The 26596-nt window shown below is 38.8% G+C and overlaps 2 protein-coding genes and 1 non-coding gene across 7 annotated transcripts in view; all 3 read left to right on the top strand.

The window, feature by feature from the left end:
- Ipo7 (importin 7) overlaps positions 1-20807 on the top strand; it is a 38295-nt gene extending 17488 nt beyond the window's left edge. Inside the window, exons 5-25 of one of the 2 annotated variants that reach the window (NM_181517.5) lie at positions 1142-1298; positions 3362-3451; positions 4804-4898; positions 5011-5095; positions 6179-6313; positions 6984-7083; positions 8607-8683; positions 8816-8932; positions 10360-10449; positions 10876-11041; positions 11185-11345; positions 12327-12455; positions 12992-13058; positions 13143-13268; positions 13794-13891; positions 14978-15073; positions 15211-15431; positions 15520-15725; positions 16909-17115; positions 18198-18314; positions 19215-20807. In NM_181517.5, coding sequence (NP_852658.2) covers positions 1142-1298; positions 3362-3451; positions 4804-4898; positions 5011-5095; positions 6179-6313; positions 6984-7083; positions 8607-8683; positions 8816-8932; positions 10360-10449; positions 10876-11041; positions 11185-11345; positions 12327-12455; positions 12992-13058; positions 13143-13268; positions 13794-13891; positions 14978-15073; positions 15211-15431; positions 15520-15725; positions 16909-17115; positions 18198-18314; positions 19215-19312 — 2638 coding nt within the window. In that variant the 3' untranslated portion in view covers positions 19313-20807. The remainder of the gene's footprint in view (positions 1-1141; positions 1299-3361; positions 3452-4803; positions 4899-5010; positions 5096-6178; positions 6314-6983; positions 7084-8606; positions 8684-8815; positions 8933-10359; positions 10450-10875; positions 11042-11184; positions 11346-12326; positions 12456-12991; positions 13059-13142; positions 13269-13793; positions 13892-14977; positions 15074-15210; positions 15432-15519; positions 15726-16908; positions 17116-18197; positions 18315-19214) is intronic. The other variant, NM_001362172.2, reaches the window with a different exon arrangement.
- Snora23 (small nucleolar RNA, H/ACA box 23) lies at positions 10562-10745 on the top strand. Its single transcript, NR_033336.2, has one exon. It is a non-coding gene; the product is annotated as a small nucleolar RNA, H/ACA box 23 (small nucleolar RNA).
- A 5079-nt stretch (positions 20808-25886) lies between the features above and the next one.
- The window catches only part of Zfp143 (zinc finger protein 143), a 33708-nt gene continuing 32998 nt past the window's right edge, over positions 25887-26596 (top strand). For 2 of the 4 annotated variants that reach the window (XM_006507530.4, XM_006507531.4), the window contains exon 1: positions 25887-25973. In XM_006507530.4, the coding sequence (XP_006507593.2) occupies positions 25932-25973 (42 nt within the window). In that variant the 5' untranslated portion in view covers positions 25887-25931. The remainder of the gene's footprint in view (positions 25974-26596) is intronic. The other 2 variants (NM_009281.3, NM_001374618.1) reach the window with 2 other exon arrangements.

The following is a 26596-nucleotide window of genomic DNA, read 5'->3' on the forward strand; positions in this document are numbered from 1 at the left end:
AGCTTTGCACCTGGGTTTTATTTGTTTGTTTTTGTTTTTTTTTTTTCGAGACAGGGTTTCTCTGTGTAGCCCTGGCTGTCCTGAAACTCACTCTGTAGACCAGGCTGGCCTCGAACTCAGAAATCCACCTGCCTCTGCCTCCCGAGTGCTGGGATTAAAGGCGTGCACCACCACTGCCAGGCTCTGGGTTTTAAACAAGATGAACCCAGGTCCTTGTGCTTGCAAAGCAAGAATTTTATGGACTAAACTATCTCTTGAGTTTTCCTAGTATTTTTTTTTTTTTGGACAGGTTACTTTGTTTATCATTAAACTCTGTAAAATAAATGAAATCTGATACTAATGTCACCCAAGTTGACTTGGACTGTTATATTTTTATTAAAATATAAGGTCGGGTCTCTGTCAGGTGTGGTCACACATGGCTATAATCCCAGCAGTTAGGAGGCAGAGGCAGAGGGATCTGAATTCTAGGACAATCCAGCACATTCTAGAAAGTGAGTTCTGGGATGGCCAAGGCTACACAGAGAAACCCCTTTCTTTGTTTTGTTTTGTTTTTTGAGACAGGGTTTCTCTGCATAGCCCTGGCTGTCCTGGCCTGGAACTCAGAAATCCGCCTGCCTCTGCCTCCGCTGGGATTAAAGGCACGCATCACCACGCCCACCGAGAAACCCTGTCTTGAAAAACCAAACAGACAGTTTTTTGTGGGGGGAGTTGGGAGCATCTCACTTTGTAGCCACAACTGTCCTAGACAGAACTGGGATATTTGCTTGCCTCTGTCTCCAGTGCTGCCCTTCAAGGTATGCACTGTCACATTCAACCCAGGAACCCAACCTTTAAAGACAATCTTTCTCCATAATATCCCACCCTGAATATGGAGTATTCCACAAACAGGAGTTGTGCCAGCTAGGTGTCTTTGTACCATGTCAGTTTCAGTATGTATATGCTGGTAATGAGCACCTTTCAAAATATCTTTCAGATGCTGGGCATGGTTTTTCCACAACACTGTACCCAGTTTGGTTAGAGAGTATTGCTAGGCCTTTTGAAAGCAGACAGGTGTTTGTGTGTTTGTGTGTGTACCAGTTATGGAAGTATATATATTGTGTGTATACATTCTTACAGAATTAGTTTGCATTCCTACCCATAGGTACAAGAAACCAGAAGAGCGAAGTCCGTTAGTGGCAGCCATGCAGCACTTTCTGCCAGTTCTGAAGGATCGCTTTATCCAGCTGCTTTCTGACCAATCCGACCAGTCTGTCCTCATTCAAAAGCAGATATTCAAGATCTTCTATGCTCTTGTTCAGGTACTTTTTTGTTTTGTTTTTTAGACACTATTTCTCTGTGTAACCTGGGCTGTCCTGGAATTTACTCTGTAGGCCAGGCTCCCCCTATTTCTGCCTTGTAGGTGCTAGAATTAAAGGCATGTGCCACCACTAACCTAGCTCCAGTACTTTTCTTTCTTTTTTGTTGTTTTTGTTTTTGTTTTTTGAGACAGGGTTTCTCTGTATAACCCTGGCTGTCCTGGAGCTCACTTTGTAGACCAGGCTGGCTTGTGCCTCCCAAGTGCTGGGATGCACGCCCAGCGCTCCAGTACTTTTCAAAGCAAGGGACATTTCTCCTTCCACCCTAATTTTTATTCTCTGAAGTGGCTTCTCACATAGCCCAGGATGACCTGAAATGCTTTAGTCCTCTTTTATAACTGTGTCCTGAGGCTTGTATTTACCTGTAAGGAGTGTGCATTGCATACACATGTAAAGACTGCTTTTCAGTTGCACATTAAAGGAAAATTTGTTGCATTTGCGTTAGTGATTACATTTCACAGTCTAACTTGGATTCGGTAGCATGTGCCTCTGATTCTGCTTATAGGTGTTGAGATAGGAAAGGGGTTTTTTTGTTTGTCTTGTTTTGTTTGTTTAAGATTTAGTTATTTTATGTTTTACTTATATGAGTACACTGTGGCTGCCTTCAAACAATCCAGAATAGGACATCAGATCTCATTACTAATGGTTGTGAGCCACCATGTGGTTGCTAGGAATTGAACTCAGCACCTCTGGAAGGTCAGAAAGCTCTTAACTGCTGAGCCATTTCTCCAGCCTGAGAATCATGAGTTTGAAGCTAACCTGTGCTGCATGGTGTATTATAGTTTTGGGTGGATTGCATAGCAAAAGACCCTGTCTCAGGAAAAAACATAAAAACCTGAATATGCTTGAATACCACCATTCAGGAGTGCACATGAGATCAGCCCATGTTACATACCGAACTGTCTCCTGGGAAAGGATAAGTTGTCAGTAGTGCAAATCTAAAGCATGCTTCCCACAGATAAGCAATTCTAATAAATTTGATGTTAAAAATTGGCAGTTAGTCTCCTAGCTGTCCAGTATGACTAACCTTTCTATTTTCAAAATGGTGGTTTTGCTGTGTATGCCAGGCTAGTCTTGATGTCCCTTCTTTAGCCTCTGGAGTAACCGGGACTGTGGATATATCTGTCTAGTAAAGAGTCCATCTAACAGTTAGGTAGTCTCCTGGGAGTAGTGTACTTTGCATTTCTTTGAAATCAGATATATCCTTTATGCTCTCTGAATAAACACGCACATGGTGCCTGAGGCAGAGACAGGCAAATAGACATACTTGGCAGTCATAATACCAAGGTATAGTACACTTTATGTGAGTCCCCCCTAATCCTCAATTGCATGATCAGGTCTGATGATACATACATACCTGTTATCCTAGCATATTGAGTGGCAGAAGGCTTCTCACTGTTTGGGCCTTTCTTCCTTGTATACCTACTAAGTTTCTGGGCACCAGTACGAGCTATATCATGAGACCCTATTTCAAAATTAACAGAAATCCTAAATTAGATGATTTATATTTTCAGATGCTCTGTAAAGATCCATTACAACTTATTAAGCAATTCCTCTATAAAAAGAGAACAAGGCTGGGAAAAATAGTAATAAGAGTATTTGTCTAAGAGAACCAAGGCCCGAGGTTGGCCAAGGTTTGATCCTTACCTACACTGCTAATGAATGGATGAGTAAGTGTATCCATTAGAAAACATTGTAAACCAGAGGAAAGGGGAAGTACGCAGATTGTAGGATCTTAATCTAGGGATCTCTTTAGGTTGATTAAAAGCTCACAAGAAGTCTTTTAAATAACTCCTTCAAGGTAGAAGTAAGATGTGATGCTAGTATAAGGTAAGCAAGGTAAGACTGTCCCTGGTAATTGCCCTTGTTCACTAAGGAAATTAGTGAACAGCGTGTTAATTGGAAATGGGGATTGAGTGAATTAATTACCTTTGGTAGGTATTGTAAAATAAAAGGATGGGATTTCCTTGGAACTTTAATAATACTAATTCTTGTTTTTTCATTAGTATACACTACCCCTGGAGCTGATAAACCAACAGAATCTAACTGAATGGGTAGAAATTTTGAAGACAGTTGTGAATAGGGATGTACCTAATGTAAGTTCCTAAGTGTCTGTCTGTCGGATTCCCACCACTTTGTTCTTTTGTTTTTGCATGTGTTCAAAGAATTATTTCAGGGAAATAATTGCTTTATTTCATGCTAATTCTCTTGCTTTATTTCCATTTTAAATCTACTGTTAGATTGTAACTTAATAATCTGTCAGATGGCCATGAACAGAGGAACAATTCAGTTTTCTTGTTTACCACCTTTGTGGTGGTCTAACTTCAAACAAACCCAAGCTATTGCTGTAATTCTTACTATCTTTAAATATTACTTTTATTTTATATGTATGGGTATTACGTTTGCATGTGTTCCACATACATGCCTGATGCCTTGGAGAACATTATATACCAGTAGTAGTCATTATGCGCTTATTCACTTAACCTCTTAATAATTGCTCTTAAACACTGTCTCTCCTATTCTTATATGTAACTCCTATGCCAGACAACTTAACTTTTTATGTATGCAGCTTGGTGTGCAGTACATAAGAGCTATCCAAGTATGCTTTTTACACTTATATGGTAATTATTTACAGTTGCCATGAAATTTCTACTAATCTTACTTTCTCTAGCAGGTAGGGAATAAGGTTACTAAGGACTCTGTGATTTAAACATTATAAATAAGAACATTTTTAGTTTTATTTTAAACATACAGAAAATGGTATGGACTTATGTCCGTGATTTTTTTTTTTTTTTTAATTGGGATGGATGAGATCACATTCTTTTCATTTTCTTTTTGTTTTTTCCAAGTGCTAGGGATCAAACTCAGTTTCCTAAGGACAAATGTAAACACATTTATTTTTTTTAAAAATTAAGTGATTGAAGAAGCATACAAAACTAATTTTTCTACTTTGTAGAATACTAGCTTAGTATAATATATTTTTTGTTTGTTTGTTTTTGAGACAGGGTTTTCTCTGTATAGCCCTGGCTGTCCTGGAATATATTATTATTTTAAGATATATTGGCTTCAGTATTTATCTATCTATTTATTTGTTTATTATTTTAAGATTTATTTATTATAAGTACACTGTAACTTGCTTCAGACACACCAGAAGAGGGCATCAGATTTCATTACAGATGGTTGTAAGTCACCATGTGGTTGATGGGATTTGAACTCATGACCTCTTGAAGAGCAGTCAGTGCTCTTAGCCTCTGAGCCATCTCCAGCTCAAGGCTTAAGTTCTATATTTTTTGTTAATTCAAAATGTCATTCTTTTAATGATTTTGTTCTTATTTATACTTTATTTAAATGCTTAGGTTCTTTGCTTTTATGATAGCTTATCCTTACCTGGTGCAATTCTTCCTACAGTGTAGTTTCTCAATATTATTAAATAAATGTCTCTTTAAAGGAAACACTTCAAGTTGAAGAAGATGATAGACCTGAGTTACCCTGGTGGAAATGTAAGAAGTGGGCCTTACATATTTTAGCAAGACTTTTTGAAAGGTATGCTCCTGTTCATGCATAGTAACTTAAATTTATTTTTGCTGCTTTTGCTATTATGAATATAAATATAAAGCATTATAAGGAAATAATGGCCACATTCTTGTTCATATAGATATGGAAGCCCTGGGAATGTTTCTAAGGAGTATAATGAGTTTGCTGAAGTCTTTCTGAAGGCCTTTGCTGTTGGTGTCCAGCAAGTGAGTCTAACATTGTTTAAGTATAGACCTGACACTTTGAAGTTTTTGATTTAAAAGTTTTATGTTCATAGGTGTTATGCATGTATGTACGTACACCACTTGAGCACGTCAGGCACCTTTGGTTTATAAGAGCAAAATTACAATCATGAAATAGCAATAATAATTTTGTGGCTGGGGGTCATAACAACATGAGTAACTGATTTAGAGGGTCACTCAAATACGAAGATTTGAGAACCACTGCCTTACAGACTAGAAGAAAATGTTACAAATTGTGTGCCAACACGTGAGTACTGGGAATCAAACCAGGCCTAAGGGAAGTAGCATTGCCCTTAATGACTGTGCTCTCTCCAGTTTAATTCTTTGGTTGTTTATTTGATGTGTGGATGGGTTTGATATGCATCAAGAAAGAGTATATGTGTGTCCCGGAACTCAGTCGGTAGATCAGGCTGGCTTCAGACTCAGAACCAACATGATTTTGCTTCCCAAGGGATAGGATTAAAAGAATGCAGCCATGTCTAAGACCAAGTCTCATCTCCAGGATTGCCCCTTTTTAAGGGGTTATATTTACTTGTAAATGTATGTATATGTGTGTATATGATACATGTTGACTCACTCCTTATCTCTATGTAATTTTGTAATATCCAGGCCAGATAATAATACATAGTAGAACCCCCAAGTAAGTAAAATAAGGAAAAGACAATGTCTTGTCATTAATTTTTTACAATAGCTTTTATCTATCTAGCGGAGTTTCTAAAAGGGTCTCCAGTTTGAAATTCAGCATTCTAAAATACTGCATGGAACTAGAATGATTGAGTAAGGCTAGATAGTGACAAGTCTAGTAAGTCTTTTGTAAGAGGAAATCAAGCATAGTGCTATCCGAGTAGAGCCATTTCACCATGCCATTTATTATTTTGAATGCCTTAGAAACAAATGTATTTCTTCACAAAAGATTTTAAGTGTCTTTGTAAAGGAATGTGATTTTTGTTTTGTGATGCGACCTAGGTATGTGTTTCACTCCTTAATAGTGTTAAATTTTATCTGAATTTTCTTTTAGATTCAAATTCTTGTTTTTTTTTTCCAAAGGTTTTATTGAAAGTGTTATATCAGTACAAGGAAAAACAATATATGGCGCCTCGAGTTTTACAGCAGACATTAAATTATATTAATCAAGGAGTTTCCCATGCACTTACGTGGAAGAACCTGAAGCCCCATATACAAGTAATAATTTTCTCTCTGAAATGTTTCTTGTTTGGTGTGGTTTAGTTGTAATAGAAATAAATTAATTGCCATAAAGGTTGGAAAATTGTTGAGTTTTATAGTTGCTTGTATTTGGTATTTTTGGATAGTGCAATGAAAAAAAACGAGAAACCTTTGTAGCATTGAAAGGTATTTTATGAATATCCATCTAGCTAAGTTAGTTTAAATTTAGTCTAAAATTCAGTCTTGAAGCTACTATTTAAGCTCTGATCCTTAGATCCTAGTTAATATTTTAGTCATGTGGCTGGCCCTTGCAGAAGACCGTGTCCTCACATTGTTCCCATGGGATTGTCCTAACTGTGATTTTGGTCTCTTACCTGCTTAAACAGTTCTAGAATTTGCTATTCATTTTTTACATGTCTTGAGCAGTAGAGGTTGAACATAGGGCTGTGCTGCTTTGTGTACAGTTTGTAGTACATGCTTTCAGCATAGATAACCCTTACCTGTGTACAAGTATGTCTTGGTACATAATTGATAGGATTGGAAACACAGTTTAGATGTTTGGCTGAAAATGCTTTAAATAAGTTACTGGAGATTGCTGTTAAATTTTGTATATTTTGCTACTTAAAGCAGTTTGGCAGATTAAATTTGAAAGCTGAAGGCTGCTACTTTCTTAACTTTTAAATTGCAGGGCATTATCCAAGATGTTATTTTTCCATTGATGTGCTATACAGATGCTGATGAGGAGCTCTGGCAAGAAGATCCTTATGAATATATACGCATGAAGTTCGGTAAGAAAATTTACCATCCTGTCTGGTTAGTTATGGTGGTATAGGCCTCCAGTCTTAAAACTAAGAAGGAAAATGCAAGCTTTTTTAAGCTACATAAAGAAATAAGTCTAAGGATTGCTTCAGCTGAGTAGTAAGACACACATAGGAGAACGAGAGACTCTGGCCACTACCATATCGTACTGCTATGGTTTGTACCTCTCGTCTTCACACACAGAAAGAAGTGAATAGAATAAATGGGTAGGTTTTGTTTGTTTTGGTTTTTGATTCTGACCTACCCAAGGGTTTTTCTAACAGCCCTGTCTATCCTGGCCCTCACTTTGTTGACCAGGTTGGCCTGGAACTTAAAGAAATCTGCCTGCCTCTGGATTCCAAGGGCTGTTATTATTGTACCACCACTGCCTGGCTAATAAAAATATTTTTTTTTGAAAGAAAATGTTTAAAGTTTTCCATGTTTAGATTTAAGATTATGGAAAGGCTACCTTCTTCAACTTTATAAATTATAAAGTCTTGTACATTCTTTGAGGCCTATTCATTCATTACTGCACTTTTATTTATTCATTTATTTTTTAAAGCAAGCATGTCATCATCTTATTAGGTGTGGTAGCTGGATGTTTTCTCTCATATGACATTATAATTTTGAGTATCAGGTCAGGTTGTATGGATTGGGACCTGAAAATGCATATTGTTTTTCACATGGAAAGCTACATAAAATTTAAAAATTTATATCACTAATGTCTTCTGTTTGGATCTTGCCTGTTATAACTATAATGTGAAAGTTTTTTATAATAGTGTTTTTTAAGAACATTAGTAAAGTTGGTGGATGAACATTTAATTTTTAAAGGAAAGACATGGAACCTGGGTGTGGTGGGTCCTGGCTCAAATGGTAAGATCATTTGAAGTTCAGCATTAAAAGGGTAATGTTCAAAACCTGACTCAGGAAAAAAACAAAAAGCCCCAACAATTTACAAAATTAAAAAATTTTTGTTTTGTTTTTAAAGATTTGGTCTCATTAAGTAACCAAGGCTCTCTCAAGTTAACCTTGAAAATGATGAAATTTTAGATGTATGCCTAGATTATTTTTCTTATACTAGGGAAGATTTGAAGTATTTATATGCCTTATTTCCCAGTGGTGGGGATCAGATACATTGACATTGTGCATGCCACCCAATCTTTCTACTGTAGAGTACACTCTAATCCCATTAAACGTGGTTGGTGTGGGTTTTTTTTTTTTTTTTTAAGAAATGGCCTAATAAACTTGCTACTTCAGCCTCTTGAATACTGGAATTACAGGCATGCACCATCATATCTGATTCAAGGGCATTGATTTTTTTACAGAATATAAATTGCAGATTTCAGAAATGTTTTGCAAAGAGAATTAGTAAACCAGGCACTGTTTGCTAATGTAGACATCTACAATCCTTATAATTGAGAGTTAAAGGCAGGAGGAGGAGAAGTTCAACCTTGTCAGGGGGAAAAAAGCAAAATTGGTTTCTCTAAATTTTCATTTTATATTTGTTTTCTAGATGTGTTTGAAGATTTCATTTCTCCTACTACTGCTGCTCAAACACTTTTGTTTACAGCCTGTAGCAAAAGGAAAGAGGTAAGTTACTAAGTCGATAACACTCGCTTTATCATTTTAAATATCTGCAGGTTAACTGTTTTTAAATGTTTAGGGTGAGAGGGGTTTTCTGTAGGTTATTCTATAACCTACCTATTCTTTATTTCTTTTCAGGTACTGCAAAAGACTATGGGATTTTGTTACCAAATTCTTACTGAACCCAATGCTGATCCTCGGAAAAAAGATGGAGCCTTGCATATGATTGGCTCTTTAGCTGAAATACTTCTAAAGGTATTTGTATATGAGTGAGAGAAAAAATTATATACTTATTGATATATTTAATTTTATATTATATTTACATTTTATATATTTAATCATACATTGTAAATGTATAACTCTATATTATGTTTACATTTAATCATATATTAATATAGATTTCCATGTGTGTTAAGTGTAGCCCATATGTGCAGTGCCTACCTGAAGAAACCAGAGAATACTGTATCTTGAGGTACAGGCTTTGCAAACGGCTGGTGTGGGTTATCAGATCTGAACACAGGTTATCTGGAAGGGCAGTAAATGGTTTTAGCTGCTGAGCCATCTTGGCAGTCCCTAAATTAGTTGCTTGCTCTTTTGTTTTTTGTTTGTTTAGTATAATATGTATACTTTGCAGTCTGTCTATTAGAAGTATACAACTGGCTAATGAACCAACAAACCTTATGGAACTGAGTTAATCCTGGGCTTCTGGTGGTAGGAGAGAGAGGAGAGAGAAATGTAATAAAACGTAATTAAAAGTTTTGAGCATTCCTTTTGAGGTTTATGTAGGAATGTATAATTTCATTTTGCATGTATCTAGGAGACTAAATTATTCCCCACAATTTAGACCGCTGAAAAACAGCTTTAATTCCTCTGCATGGTTCTGTGGTTACTTTTTAGTTATTTTGGTTTGATGTGTTTTTTTCTATCTAGCTTCTAACTTGTGATACTTTTATATCTGAACTAGACTTTCCAGTTATACACTATTGTTCCCAGTGTTTCCTTTTTAATTTTGCCATCTTAAGTTAGCATCAGGTTTAATAATCTTTGAACAAGGTACAAGGCTTACACATGTGAGCCACCTTATTCTCCTACAAAGTGTTTTTATGACTAGAGCCATTTTTCTTATGTAACATCTCTCTCTTGAGTTGTTTGTTTTTCATGGTTGATCACATGGACACCGAAATGTGCTATTATTAATTTCTTTGGGATTTGAATTAAATTGTATTTCCTGGGAGTGTGGGCAAGTCTTAATGATTCCTGGACATGAGCACCACCTCCCATGCACTGGGATCATAAGCATCACCCACTGTGCGTTTTAGATGCTGATGGTCAAACTCAAGCTTAATGCTTTTACTAAATCCATTTTCCTAATTAAACTGTTGTTTCAGTCTCAAATACATAGACCAGTTTCTTTAGAAACATGGGATGTTTGCTTTCTTATTAGAGAATTCTAAAATGTATAATTGCTGGAACTATGAGGAGGATCAGAGGTGTGATTCATCCTTGCGAAGCAGGCAGTAAAACCATCAGTTCCATGCCAGTCTCAGATCAAAATGCATGTGTTGGATAACATGAGATTTAAGGGATGAGTTTCATTTTGTGTCACGATTAGTCCCTTCTAACATTGTCATGTGTATTTTAATATTATGTTTGAAAATGCATCAACTTTTTTATATTCACAGAAAAAGATCTACAAAGATCAAATGGAATACATGTTGCAAAATCATGTATTTCCTCTCTTCAGCAGTGAGCTAGGTTACATGAGAGCAAGGGTAAGTTAAAGTATTGAAATATTTTTATGTCTTGTAAGAAATGACTGAAAGTTAAAACTTGGCTTAAACATATTAAGACTTTTTTCTGTAAGTCTTTGTCTGGCTGCTATACTGAGTCCTGTGTGCATAGTTTTCATCTATGTCTGGTAGCAGTATCTGTCTGCGTTTTGCATTCAGATCTTGCTATCCACACAAACGAATGCAGCCAAAGAATAAGTTGGGATCATAGTACTGGCCTAGTGTTGTGTTTTTTTAACACATCTCCCACTGGCCAGCCTCCAAATTCCCAGACACAAAAATTTTGAAAGAGCTTAGTTGGGGAAGTCTATTGTAATGTCTTCAGATACACACACACACACACACACACACACACACACACACGCGCGCACACATGCACACATCCTTACTTCCGTCCTCTTTTTTAAGGCTTGCTGGGTTCTTCACTATTTTTGTGAAGTGAAGTTCAAAAGTGATCAAAATCTCCAAACAGCTTTAGAGCTGACAAGAAGATGTCTGATTGATGATCGAGAAATGCCTGTGAAAGTGGAAGCTGCCATTGCACTACAGGTGTTGATCAGCAATCAAGAAAAAGGTATGTCACAGACACCTTTACACACAACTGTTAAATGGAATTGTAGAAACTAGCTTAATAGACTCTGTGAAAACACCTTGGTTTTTGTTGTTTCTATACCCAACGTAATAGCTGTTTGATAATGCTCCCCCTTTGTATTACAGCTAAAGAGTACATCACTCCATTTATCAGACCTGTCATGCAGGCTCTTCTTCATATTATAAGAGAAACAGAAAATGATGATCTTACAAATGTAATTCAGAAAATGATCTGTGAATATAGTGAAGAAGTTACTCCTATTGCTGTAGAAATGACACAACATCTGGTATGTTGTTTGAACCTGTTATTATTGGCTAGATGTTGACTTAGTTTTCTGTTTGATCCCTATAGTATGTCACAAGTGACTTGCCTTCCCTCAAAGCAAATATTCCTTGCAACTTACTGTGTACCATGTAGTATAAACCACTTGACTAATATTTAACTAGTTTATTTCTCACATGGTTCTATATTTTATCGAGAGACATTGTGAAGTAGAAAAGGTGTAAATAATTTGCCTGAGCTGGATGTCTCCTGTATCACAGGACAGGCTTGTAGGTTCAGTATCTATGGGTTTCCTGAATACTAAGAATAGCTCCAGCAAAAGCTTAATGTGTGTTCCCCTAGAGAACCTGGGTTTGACTCCCAGCCCTTCCATGGAGGCTGAGAATTGTGTGCAGCCCCAGTTCTAGATCATCTGACGCCCTCTTCTGGTTTATGTCAGCAGGCACCAGGCATGCAAGTGTTCCACAGATTCTTGAAAGTAAAACAGTCATTAAGTAGAAATTTATAAAAATACAAGTCAGGAACTTGGTATTTGGGCATAATCAAATATTAGAAATGACTGAAAATTAAAGCTTGGCTTAAAAATGTTAAGACTTCTTTCTGTGAGTCTTTGGATGCTAGCAATGAATCTTTTGGGCGGATAATTTGGTCCTTTGGTACTGATTATATTAAAGATAACATAATGATAGGCATATACTATACCTTGCCTCATAGTCTCAGTATATAATCCCCACATATAGTATAGATCCATCAGATGCCAGACAGTACCGATTGGCTCTAGCACCTCAGTCTGGTTAAACCATAGAGAGATGGTGGTTGTGCTCTCTCCTGGGCATCATGTCAACGAAAATCCTTAGCAGTGTGTTTGAGGCCAGCCTACATGGGATATACAGAGTAGATTCCTATTCTGTGCACTGCATGTGGGCATGTGTTTCTCTAAACCCCAGAACAAAACATTGAATACATTGCATTCTCATGATTCTAGGCAATGACATTTAACCAAGTAATCCAGACTGGGCCAGATGAGGAAGGAAGTGATGACAAAGCAGTTACTGCTATGGGAATTCTGAACACAATTGATACACTTCTGAGTGTGGTTGAAGATCACAAAGAGGTAAAAACTAAACAAGAATGTAAAAGTTAAAAAACTCATGAGGTTTATAAAGCTATTGATTTGTCTTCTTTGATTTATGTCTATGTAAGACCAGTACTTGTTTTATGTACTCCTTATAGCCTCACAACCTGGCCTTGTAACAGTGCTTGGCTAGAACTAATTTTAACCGTGCTTCCACTGTAGTGAATTTGGTGTCAAGTCAATAATTGGACTCAGTATATGCGCTTCTAGTTGTCTAAAAACTGTTGTGTAAACTTCATTAATTTCTTTGGGGTGAGCTTGTGTGTTGCACATACTCAAAAGACATAATATGCTATCTTAAGAGTATTTGTCATACTATCTTTCCACTATGCTATTTTTGTAAATGAGTGGTTTCTTGTTTTTTTCTTATGATGATGTGCCATTAAATGTCAGGGTTATATTTGTTCAGAATTTTATGTGTGATGTTTCAGAACAGAATCAGTGGGGGGCTTTTTGTTTGTTTATTTAACAAAAATGTGACATTAGTTAGGACTTCTTGCTGGTTCTTCTTTTAGATAACCCAGCAGCTTGAGGGAATCTGCTTACAAGTCATTGGGACCGTTCTACAACAGCATGTCTTAGGTATTTATTACACCTCTGATTTTACTGTTTTATATTACTTACTCTGAGTAAGCCCCTAATCACAACATGGCTTTTCTCTTCTAGAATTCTATGAGGAGATCTTTTCTTTGGCACATAGTCTGACATGTCAACAAGTGTCTCCTCAGATGTGGCAGTTACTTCCCCTTGTGTTTGAGGTATTTCAGCAAGATGGCTTTGATTACTTTACAGGTAATCAGTGTGATAGTGTTAACTTCTCCTCTGCCCCCATTGTCACTACTCAAGGCTTATATATAATTTGAACAGTGTGCACTCTCCTGCTTTAACTGCTACATTGTTTAGATAATGGTTAACAATTGATGGCCAAGGATGGAATGTATATTACTTGTTGTGTTGGGATTTTTGGTTCTGTTTGCTTTTTAAATACAAACATATATTCCAGAGTTATTTATATAAATAAGTATACATGTATATATTGTTTTTGTTCAGTATAAAAGGTAAAGATATTACATTGTCATATTTGCCACATGAAGAAAAAAGATGAAAATATTTTCTCATAAAAATGTATGAGCCTGGTGTGATGGTGCCTATATATATACATACCAGCATTTGGAAACAAGTGTATTAGGAGTTCAGAGTCATCTTTGGTATAAATCAGTTTGATTAGCTATGGCTATAAGAGACTCTTGTGTTAAGAGTTGAGGATACACAAAAGGATACACACAAATGATTCTTTTCTTTTTTCTTCTACTGTAGACATGATGCCTCTTCTACATAACTATGTAACAGTTGATACAGACACTCTTCTCTCTGATACCAAGTATCTGGAGATGATATACAGTATGTGTAAAAAGGTAGGCCTGGTGGATAATGCCAGGGGACACTGAATTGTGCTGAACACAGCAAACCTGGATAAGATAAGGGCTTTAAGGTTATAAACAAATTATTATAAGGACATGATTTACTCATGGTTGTGGATCGAAGTAGGATTAAGAGTCAAGGTCAGGCGAGCAATGGTGGCACACACCTTTAATCCCAGTACTTGTGAGGAAGAGGCAGGGGGATTTCTAAGTTCAGGCCTGCTTGGTCTACAAAGTGAGTTCCAGGACAGCCAGGACTACACAGAGAAACCCTGTCTTGAAATAACTAATAAATAAATACATAACAGTCAAGGTCATCAGGTGGTGCAAGTTGGATATCTTGATGAAACAATTAAAATAAAACATAGAAAGTCTTTGGGACAGTAATAATAATTCAATGATGTAGCACTTACCCAGCAAATAGAAGATTTTGAATATATAGGCTATAGCTTGAGGGTTTTGTTTGTTTTAAGATGAGATCTAGAGAGGTTTGCAAAAAGGAAATGCAAGAGTTTGGCTGAGTATGTTGGCACACACCTTTAATTCCAGCCCTGTGATTTAAAGCCAGCAAATTCCAAGCTAGCCTGAATTAAATGGGGAAACTCTTATCTTCAGGCAAACAAAATACCCTCAAAAATAGAACTAAAACTACTCTGCCCCACTTGGTTTTCTGTTTCATATTTTGTGGTTGTATGGTTGGTATGAGATAGAGCCTCTTTCCTCAACCCAGGACTGGGCTACACTGCTGTTACACTTGGTACAGTGAGTCTTTTGATTGTTGTTCTTTATTAGGAGTGCCGGTGTTCCTTTAGAAAGGTTAGATGTTCTAGCTTATACCTTTGTGATAGAACTTAATATTTGTTAGCATGCTAGAGTCCTGAATAAGAATTCCTAATATGCATATATTACAAACTAAATTGATAGAAAAAAAATATTGTAGCACAAATGACATCTAACCTCATTACAATCATATTTTACATAATCATTTAAATTTGAAATATAATTGCATAGTTACACGTAAGAGTGGGGATAATTTTTCTGATTTAAACTCTTTCACAATTTATATTCTGTGTCCGCCAGGTTCTTACTGGAGTCGCAGGAGAAGATGCGGAATGCCATGCGGCAAAATTGTTAGAGGTCATTATTCTGCAGTGCAAAGGCCGGGGCATTGATCAGGTCAGTGGGCCTCTTTCTGTTCCAGCATTTTTGTCTTTTTTTTTGTTGTATTTTTAAATTTTTGATAGTAAGATAGTAGATTAAGCTAATTAGAATGTAATTGCAATCTTGTTAGATTTTGTAATCTCTCTTTACAGTGTATACCATTATTCGTGGAAGCAGCTTTAGAAAGACTGACCAGAGAGGTTAAAACAAGTGAACTCAGAACAATGTGCCTGCAGGTTGCAATTGCAGCATTGTATTATAATCCACACCTACTGCTTAATACTTTAGAAAATCTTCGCTTCCCAAATAATGTTGAACCTGTTACAAATCATTTTATCACACAATGGCTTAATGACGTTGACTGTTTTCTGGGGTAAGTAACGTTAAATTGTAACTTCATGAGGTGCTGTAAGTAAACACAATAGATAAAAGTAAATTACCATTTTTATTTATTGTTTTAGGCTTCATGACAGGAAGATGTGTGTTCTTGGCCTATGCGCCCTTATTGATATGGAACAAATACCACAGGTTTTAAATCAGGTTTCAGGACAGATTTTGCCAGCTTTTATCCTTTTATTTAATGGATTGAAAAGAGCATATGCCTGCCATGCAGAACACGAGAATGACAGTGACGATGATGAGGATGCGGAAGATGATGATGAAACTGGTAGGTGAATTATGTTATACGGAAACATCCTAGGACCCTCATAGCCAAAGGCTCCCTGATTCATTCATAGGAAACCAGGGATAGTAGCCCAGTGACTGATAAACACTTCTTGTTTTCTCCCATTTAAGGTCAGCGTACCCATAATGGTGGTTGTGGTTGCTAAACTTGAAAATTTTATGTCCTTCTCATGGGAGATATTATTTAGCAATATTGAAGTAAATTGATTGGAAGCGCTGAGTTTATTTAGGTGAAAGAGTCTCAGAAAGCTGGGCAGTGGTGCTGCTCACCTTTAATCCCAGAACTTGGGAGTCAGAGGCAGACGGATTTATGAATTCCAGGCCAGCCTGGTCTACAGAATGAGTTCTGGGACCACCTAGGCTACATAAAAAGGAGTTTCAGAAAAAGCCAATGTAGTGGCACACACATTTATTACAGGAGTATGGGCTTCAAATGGAAAACAGAAAATTAGAAAGACAATTGGGTTATATCTCAGGTTGCTATAGTGTTCCTGTAGCATTCACAGAGCCTGAATTTCATCCCAGCATCCACAACTGCACTCTGTAGGTAGAGGCAGGAAGATCTATGCTCTATGCTGGCCTGTACAGGCAGTGGACATTTATGGTGCACTTATACATACCAAACTACAATGAAGGGAATGGGATAGTGTACGGAATATTTTGCTTGTAATAGAATGTACAGTAGCAATGTAAATTGATTGAATTTGATAACAATAATTGTTCTCACCAAATATATACCTCGCAACTTGTTCTCTTTTCTCTCTGGGTTTTTGGTTTTTCGAGACAGGGTTTCTCTGTATAGCCCTGGCTGTCCTGGAACTCACTCTGTAGACCAGGCTGGCCTCGAACTCAGAAATCCGCCTGCCTCTGCCTCCCAAGTGCTGGGATTAAAGGTGTGCGCCACCACCACCCGGCCTCTCTGGGTTTTTAAAGGTGGGTTTTCTATAAAGCTCTGTCTTGAAATGAACTATGTAGACCAACAACATTCTACTATTTTATTGCCCGTTGAATTTTAGTTAGGGTTCATGGACACCTGTGAGTGGTATTTTATTCCTGGAACTGTTCTTTCTTTTTCCCAATATTTATAATTTACTAAGAGTTTTGAGTTAATTGTCACTTTGCTGAGTAGCAGAACATTTCATTGTCATGAACAACTTAATTGGCAGAAGAACTGGGGAGTGATGAAGATGATATTGATGAAGATGGACAAGAATATTTGGAGATCCTGGCTAAACAAGCTGGTGAGGATGGAGATGATGAAGATTGGGAAGAAGATGATGCTGAGGAGACTGCTCTGGAAGGCTATTCCACAATCATCGATGATGAAGACAACCCTGTTGATGAGTATCAAATCTTTAAAGCTATATTTCAAAGTAAGTCACTTTCATATAGATAGAGCCATTTAACTGAATAAATTTATTCTTGTGTCTGTCCCTTAGACAAGAAGTGAAGCAAAGTATTTGTTCGCTTTGAGGTATAGGAATTCTTTCCACCTATTTTGGAGAACGCAGCTTCCTATGTCTTTTCTTTGTAGCCCTGGCTATCCTTGAATTCACTCTGTAGACCAGGCTGGTCTTTAACGCAGATACCAGTAATTTTTTAACCCCCTCCCCAGTGTTGTGATGAAATGCATGTGTCAACATTTCCCTGGCAGTTTAGATTATTTTAATTGAAAAAATAATTAAAAACAAAATCCTGTTAACCATGCCATTGTGTGCACACAGGGGTCAGAGGACTCAGTCCTTCCCTACCGCCTAGGTTCTGGGAATGAGGAACCCAGGGCCCTGCAGGAGCAACAGCCACTGACTTTCTCTCTCCATTATCACACGCTCCTCCATTATCAAGGATCCTTTTTCCCTCTTTCTCTCTCCCTCCCTCTCTTTTTTGAGATAGGATCTTCTATATTTCAGCCTTGGCTTATTTTGTTAAATTGCTGAGGAGGACCCTCAACTTCTGGCTTTCGTGCTTCTTGCTCCCAAATTCTGGAATTATAGAATCACAGAACAAATGGCTTATGTAGCACAGGAGATCAAATCCTCAGAGCTTCATTCTAGACAACCAGCCCTTGAAAATTGATATATGCACATTCTTCATCTACATATAAGTTTTTATGTGCAATTTCTCCTATTAACCTATACTAACCCTATTTTTTATTGTGTTCTGTATTAGTTATTTGTAGATGTGTCTGTAATGGGTACCCACGTGTACCTATGGAGATTAGAGGACATACATAGGCCAATTTCTTAGAACTAAGAATGCCGTGAACCATACGATGTCTTCATTTTTATAGTCTAATATATATACTTATATGTATATATATAAATTGATGAGCCAGGCAATTGTGAATTATGCCTTTAATCGCAGTGGGGTGTCGGGATGGAAAGAAGCAGTTGGTTCTCTTTATTTCATTATTTATATAATGTTCTTTCTCTCCTTCTCCTGCTCCCCCATACAGCTATTCAAAATCGCAATCCTGTATGGTATCAGGCTTTGACTCACGGTCTTAATGAAGAGCAAAGGAAACAGTTACAGGACATAGCAACTCTAGCTGATCAAAGAAGAGCAGCCCATGGTATGTTAGTGAGCCATACTATCTCTAATGAGATTAATGACTTTAGAGCTTTAAAATTATTTAAAGGGATTTAACATTACCTAAACATATGTGGGCTTGTGGTCTAAGCACTGAATTGTAGTATGAAGTTTTTTGGACTTACCACTTTTCTTACAAATATTAGAATCATAGACATTTCATCTTTAAACATTTCATTATGCATTTAAAAATGTATCCTTATATAATATGCAGCCTGACCATTTTCTGGAACTATCTATATCCAACCTGCCATTTGAAATAAGGATCAAGCATATCATTCTAATGTATTTTAGATTTTAGTTTTAGGTGCATTTTTTTTTGTGATGGGTTAGTTTTATAGAGTTTATTTATGTGAGTACACTGTAGCTGTCCTCAGACACACAGAAGAGGGCATTCCATCCCATTACAGATGGTTGTTATCCACCATGTAGTTGCTGAGAATTGAGCTCAGGCTTTATGGAAGAGCAGTCATTGCTCTTAACTGCTGAGCCATCTCCAGCCCTTGATTTATTTGCATTATGAAAAGTAAAGTCAGCCGGGCATGGTGGCGTACACCTTTAATCCCAGCACTTGGGAGGCAGAGGCAGGCAGATTTCTGAGTTCGAGGACAGCCTGGTCTACAAAGTGAGCTCCAGGACAGCCAGGGCTATACAGAGAAGCCCTGTCTCAAAAAAAAAAAAACCAAACAAACAAACAAAAAAAAGTAAAGTCTTTTTTGCCTTTAAACATTAAATCAAAATTGGCTAAGAACTCTGTATATACATCTTAGGGAGTGTATGTGTCAGTTAAACTCTCCTTGTAAATGTATTGTCAGTTTTTTCCACAGAAGTTGATGATCAGTTGACCATTAATGTTTCACCCCCCCCCCCTTTTTTTTTCTAGAGTCCAAAATGATTGAAAAGCATGGAGGATACAAATTCAGTGCACCAGTTGTGCCAAGTTCTTTCAATTTTGGAGGCCCAGCACCGGGGATGAATTGAGTTTCCACTTTCTTTCCTGCTGTGTGAGTGTAGTGAAGAGCTTGTGTTCCTCCTAGTAGTGGTTCCAGATCCGGTTCATGTTAACTACTAACTGATCAATAGAAGGACAGAAACCCCAGGAGGTGGGAGCTGATCATGTAACCTGGCACTGGACGAGAAACTAGAGGGATTTGGGGAGGGGTTAACTTGGGGGGCTATTTTCTTTATTTTTTGAAGAAAGTAAGATCCTGACTCTGAAGCTTCAAGAGACACTGTGGAAATCTGAAATGAGGGGATGTCATGAAGGCAGCTTTTCTTTTTCTGAGGAAAAAAATAGGCATGGGCTACAGGACTATTTAAAATGTCTCATTTACAGTATAAAGTTCAAAGGTAGATGTAATTTTTACACCTCTAAGTATTTGTCCTATTTCTGTCTGTTCCTTACCATTGGGTATCCTTTATATGTAAATATGATAAGGTAATCGATAGCCTTATTCGGTCTTTATCATTTTCATTCACCAGATTGTTCCTATGTAGATTGGACATTTATTGTAGCACTACATAACTGATTTTAAAATCTGTAAATGAATTAGCACTTTCATATTGAAACAAGCCTGCTAGCCTATGTATAAAAGCAAAACTGTTTGCTGTTTATAAAAAGGGATGTAATGGGGTGGGGGGCAGGGGTAATTTCAGGTTTAATTATTAATTTAAAAATGAACTAGCAATTTTGTATCTGGTGACTTTGTGGTGCACTCACCTCTGGTAGTGACTTGAATTCGGTATGTAAAAAGGGGTTAGTGATGTTTCATTGCTGCTAAAAATGGCAACTCTCTCTGTGTCCTTTTTTGTTCCTAAAGCTCTCAGTGTACAAGTGGACATTTGGATACAAGACCTTATGTAACAAACAGAGGTGATATCTGAAGCATGTAAATTGGATATAAAATTCTACTCTTAAAGAGTTGATCTAGAGTATGGCTAAACATCTATATATGCAATCTATTAAAAGAACTTAATTCGGCAATTATGTCTTGATCTGATTGCAATTTATTCCTAATTAATCCTTACCCCCATTAACCTGTTTTTATCTTGTACCAGATAGAGTGCAAAATGTATTTATAAGATTAATACCTGCCCATTCCCCTCTCCTCATTTCTCCTCCCCTGTCTTGATTATGGTATCTTATCCTAACTCTGAAGACTGAAGGCACATGGTTCCCTCTAAAAACCACTATTGATACCACTGCAGAAATAAGCCAGCAACAACAGGGCAGCGGGGTGGGCTTCTCCCCTCTCTTCCTAAATGCATGTTCAAAGATGAGACCTTATTGATCTTAAACATCTGTCAGATGAGTCATACATTGGATTATTTTTTATATACATGTATACACAATATTTCAAATTGAAAGCAACATCTCAGTGGATTCAAAACTACTACATACTGTTGTCTAAAACAAAATTTATAATTGTACAAATGAAATGCACATATTGATATTTAAAATGCATAATTAAGAAAACCCTTTGTGTTGTGTTTTTCTTGTGTACTAAGCCCTGATGCTGGCACTGTTTAGCTTTCCATTTTGCCTCTGGAGGAATCAAAGTATTTCTCAATACTAAAATGTTTGCAAAAGGAAAGCAATCTCTAATTGTGTGGGTGCAAATTGTTAACCAAGTGTGCTTCTACTCCTGTCTCATAGTTACGACACCAAGTGTATACCCTAGGTTGCTTAAGGGAATGTCACTATTCTATAAAATCAGTACAATAAAAATGGAGTTAGGAATTTATATTCAACATTGTGTGAAGGGGTGCATAATGTAATTAACATTATTGTCTTCCTTTACATTTCTGTACCTAATCAATTTTTTTTTAATTTTTAAACTTCACTAATATTTAAATTAATCCAATTTTCACATTGTTACTAGAAAACCATATATCAAAAAAGGTTTAAGTTGGTTTTAAACACAATGAAAATTATCATTTACAGAGGTTATATATTTTTCAAGTTAGAATTGGTAGTTTTAGTTAGAATCAATAGTTACAATATAGCAGGCAAATCAAAATTTTCTTCTTACACTTAACCTGGAATTTTTATCTGAGTTCTTTTCACACATCTAAATTTTACCAAAGGGTTCAGGGGATCTTATTCAGTCTTCAGGAATTAGATGGTTAGCTGTGAGATGTGTATGGTGAGAATTGAACCTGGGACTCAAGCTATCTCTCCAGACCCAGAACAGGTTATTTTTTTGGTTTTGGTTCTGTTTTTGGCTTTTGGTTTGGTTTTGGTTTTTCTGTACAGCCCTGGCTGTCCTGGAACTCAGAAATCCCCCTGACTCTGCCTCCCGAGTGCTGGGATTAAAGGCATGCGCCTCCACACCCGGTCCAGAACAGTTTCTTAAATTGAACAACAAATAGTATTTCCCAGAGGTCTATTAGAGCTAGGTTGTAACTTTAACTAACTAAAGTGATTCTATATAAGTCTCCCTGTATTTGAGTGCCATATGATATTTGGGCAAATGACTAAATTATACAGTCTTAATATTAAATAAGTCCGCCATGATAAAAAAAAAAGTGTTATTTCAAGGTCTTTAGCAGCTATTTGGTCATAAAAGGCCAGAACTTACTATAGCACCATGCCTGTTAAGAAGTGACTGGCTAGCCGTGTGTTGTGGCACATGCCTTCAATCCCAGCACTTGGGAGGCAGAGGCATTTCTGAGTTTGAGGCCAGCCTTGTCTACAGAGTGAGTTCCAGGACAGCCAGGGCTACACAGAGAAACCCTGTCTCAAAAAAAAAAAAAAAAAAAAAAAAAAGTGACTGGCTTCAATAGCTAGTCTTGCTATACTGGAACTTTGTGGGTCAAGTTGCCAACATAGAGACCCTTTACCTCACAAGCAAAGATGTGCACTCCTTTTATTTTTAATTGATTCAAGTTGCCAAATGTAGATCTGCTAATGCTACAGTATTTTCTTAGGGTTTTACGCTGTGAACAGACACCACAACCAAGGCAGCTGATGACAACATAGCAGCATCCAGGTAGGATGGTGCCCGAAGTGCTGTGTAAAAGTTGCTTAGCAGAATACTGGCTTCCAGGGAGCACTTAATCCAACAAGGCCTTCTGATAGTTCTACTCTCTGGGCTAAGCATATATCTATCACAAGTGTATTCCAAGTTGATCTACATGTAATCCAGATAGAATCTTTTTTTCACACCTACCAAGGAATTGACAAGGTTATTCTGTTTGAGCATATAAAGAGGGACCAAAATGATGCCACGCTCCCACACACACCCAAAAAAAGAAAACAAAAAACCCTTCAACATGCCTTTAGTCCCCTCCTTCACAGGTAGTTGAATGCCTTAGGAGCCAGCTGGGTCTACAGAATGAATTCTACAATAGCCAGGGCTATGCATCAGAGAAGCCATGTCTCAAAAGAAAAGCCAATCAAAAATAACAGTAGTGATCCCTGTGGTACTATTTCAGCCAATGAGCTGAGAAAGAAACCCTACATTAATGTGATCATTAATAGAGAATAAATGGCCCTGATAGAGCAATTAACTTAAAAGGCCTAGGCCTCTCAGCTCATGTATTATCCCAAAATGACCTAGGTGGACCAAAGATTGCTAAGCAGTGTCTTGATTTTAGGATAAACAATGTAGAATCTGAAAAATTAGACTAGCTTTACATATTCACTGGGTTGTAGTTATGTGACTTTAGCTGCTTGTAGCAAGAAGTCATTTTAAAAAGTGTTATGCCTTAATAAGTCCTTAAAATTGTAATTCCAGTGTCAAGAGTGCTTTCATAGCCTGAATTAGGCTGGATTTGAGTCCAAACATTAGCCCTGAAAAGCAATCAAGAAAATCTAGCAAATCACAAAACTGATGGGCTGGTATCCACAAGTAGTGGAAGGCTCTTAGTACCACCCTAACCTTACCAAAACAATCTTAAAAACAGATGTGCCTAGCATATCAGTGTTCTACATATTCATGCTTTCAAAGCTCACAAAGAATTAGAGACATTTGTGATGTTAAAACGGTTACTATATATAGAATATATAAAATCACAACACCTAACAGCTTGAGTACCCTGAGGTATAGGATTTACTAAACTTAAAAATGATTTAATGTTTTGATCATAAAATGCCATCTGTGGTTGGAGAAATAACAGTGGTTACAGAGATCCTGAATTCAATAACCAGCAACCACATGGTGGTAATAGGATCTGATGCCCTCTTCTGGCATGCTGTATATATACAGTATATACAGTTAGAGCACTGAAGCATTAAATAAAATCTTTTTTAAAATTCCAGTGTCATGCCCTAATTTTTTTTTCGTTCATTCATTTTATTTTATTGAGTGCATGGTGGAAGGGGGGAGGGAGGGAGGATCTTTCCCATGCTGGGTAAGATCTATGCCTTGGGAAGGAAGGCAGGCAAACGGGTTAGTGCTAGTGCATAGTCCATGGTGGTGCTTTATCCAAAAGACTTTGGTTGTGGCCTCCCATTTTATTCTCAAAGGGCAGTCTGGGAACCCTCTTGCAGAAGGCAGGAGGAACTGGCCGACCTCCTTATCTGTCTCACGACGGTCTAAACTCAGCTCACCCAGCTCACGTTCCTTATTAGTGGGTGAACAATCCAACGCTTGGTGAATTCTGCTTAACGATAGGAAGAGCCGACATCGAAGGATCAAAAAGCCGCCACAAGCCAGTTATCCCTGTGGTAACTTTTCTGACATCTCCTGCTACATTGTTCCAACATGCCAGAGGCTGTTCACCTTGGAGACCCATATTCTAATTTTTAAGGGTCCAAGTGTTTTGTGTCCTTGAGGATTAAACCCATGAACAAGATGGTGGTGGCATTTGCACTAGGAATGTTTAACCATTGTTCATAACAATATTCATACTGGCCGGGCAGTGCTTGCGCACGCCTTTAATCCCAGCACTCAGGAGGCAGAGGTAGGCGGATTTCTGAGTTCAAGGCCAGCCTGGTCTACAGAGTGAGTTCCAGGACAGCCAGGGCTACAGAGAAACCCCATCTGGAAAAAAAAGCAAAAAATAATAATACTGTTCAGAACCAGAGATGGTGGCACATGCCTATCTATAATCCCATTACTGGCCATGTGGAGGTAGAAAGGTCCAAGAGTACCAAAACAAAGTAGTGGTGTCATGTACCTTTCTTGCCAGGGTTTGATAGGAGTTGTGGGTGGATTAGGTCAAGATCATGTCATCAATTGCCCTCTACATAGCAAATACAAGGCCAGACAGCCACACTCTCAAAAACCATAAAAGGATGTATATTCTAAGTCCTGAGATCCTTCAAATGACATTTGAGTACCGATTATGTAACTATGCCCTGGTTAGATTAATATTTTAAAATTGTGATTTATTGGGCCTTATGTGGCATAGGCTATACAGCCTACTCTTAGCACTTAGGGATATACTCTCCGGTTAAATTCATAGCCTACTGAACTATACTGCAAACTAAAGTCTCAGATGGGGTGAGGGCAAGAGAAGGTAATACTGTAGGTTCCGACTAGATTTAGTTACAAACTCAAGTTTCTCCCGGCTATTTTTCGACTTCATCAATGACATCACCTGAAATGCAAGTGACTGACGGCTAATGCTGGTCAACCTCCTCATCTTATTGGAATATACACCTGGTACTGCGGCTACTGCACTCTTATCTGAAATGCCTTGTATTGGAAATGGCTTAAGGGTTGGGCCGAGAGGATTAAAAAAAAAAAAAAACGTACCACATGCCACAACTAATGTCTCAATAGGTTAAAGAGCCCAACAGATGCTTTCTTCATCCTTCAGTTTCACAAAACAGGGAAAGCGCATGCAAAGGACCCGAGCGACCACAAGTCCACGGACACACTAAGAGCATTCGCTTTGCCTCCCAGCGGAAGCTCGGCTCCGCCGGGATCTCCGCAGAAGCAGAAAGCTCAACCTCCCATGGCATGGTCATGCCCGGAGATTGGGGAAGGGCAGGCAGGTTCCGAACCCAGTCTCCGGCATCAGCTGCGCTAGGCACAGAGACCCAAAGCGAAGGCCTCGGCCGACTCCGAGAGCCCCTAGGGAGCGCGTGGGAGGTTCGGGCCGCCCTCCTGCCTTCCTCTAACCTTCCAATGAAATAACACTCGGCAATAGAAAGGCAAGGCCCATCCGGCCTCCGATACACGCTCCGGCAGGGCCACCGGGAGCTCCATGGGTTCCACATTAGCCCTGTAGGGAAAATGGCGCCCATCACCCTATTTCCCTCCCGGGCAATCAAAAGGACGAACCTCCCTCCCTTGCTACAAAATGGCGCCTCCCGCTGGGGCCCCAGAATCGGCATAATTCACTCGTCCGTGGGGCGGAGTGGTCCGCGATGAGCAGTTTCGCCATCCAGTCAGGCACAGAAGCTTTGATTCCGTACCTGGCGCCAGCCACTCATGAGCGGGTAGGAAGGTCAGGCAACAATGACGCAGGTGAGGTGGGCGTAGTTAGTGGCGGTTTCCTGCCCGTCAGCTAAATCTAGACCAATCGAGAGCAAGAGTCTTCCAGTGAGTGACGTAAAGACAGCCCAATGGAGGGTAGGGGCGGGACTCAGAATTGCTATGCGGGTTGCGGGGCTTGGGGGCCGGGCGGCTGTTTCCTGTCCTGGTGCATGGTGGTCGGACGAAGGAATTGTTGGAAAATTTTCTCGGAGGTTCGTATATAAATGTGTTTTTACCCAGTGTGCATTATTCTCCGCCCGGCCGCCGCCCTCAGTGCGGCGGCGCGGGCCCACTCGGGCCCCGGCTCTCCCTCCAGCTGCTTATGCTGGTCCTCAGGCCTGGCCGATCCTACGGCCGCCTTCGTAGCGCAGCCCGGGCAGAATCGGAGTTTATTAATAACCCGAGGCCGCCACTCTAGGGCGGCGGAGCCTTTCCCTCTGAGGACGCCACCCCACCCCCCTTCACCCAGCGCCCCGCCTGTCCCCTTAGGGGGCCGCTGAGGGGAGGGAGAGCAGGAGGGGAGGGTGGAGCTCTCGGGAGCCGGGAGGCTCAGCTCGACCTGACCTTCGCGCGGAGCGAGTCCCTGGGCGCTCGCTCGGTGTGGAAGCCGGTCGGACTGGGCCTCCGGGCCTCGGTTCTCAGCAGGCCCCAGCAGGGGCGCGGGGCCCGCGGCTGGGGACACGCCTGCATATCGCCCCCGGGTTTCTTCCTATTCTGATCGTAGGCACATTTATTCGTTTTCACAATTTTTTTCTTCAAAAGTCTGTGAGGCCTAACATCGAATATTCAAAAATAGTCTCTTGGAATGTTTTATAATGGGACTTTCGTTCACTCA

Source organism: Mus musculus, chromosome 7, assembly GCF_000001635.26.
Source record: "Mus musculus strain C57BL/6J chromosome 7, GRCm38.p6 C57BL/6J".
Classification (NCBI taxonomy): Eukaryota; Metazoa; Chordata; class Mammalia; order Rodentia; family Muridae; genus Mus; species Mus musculus.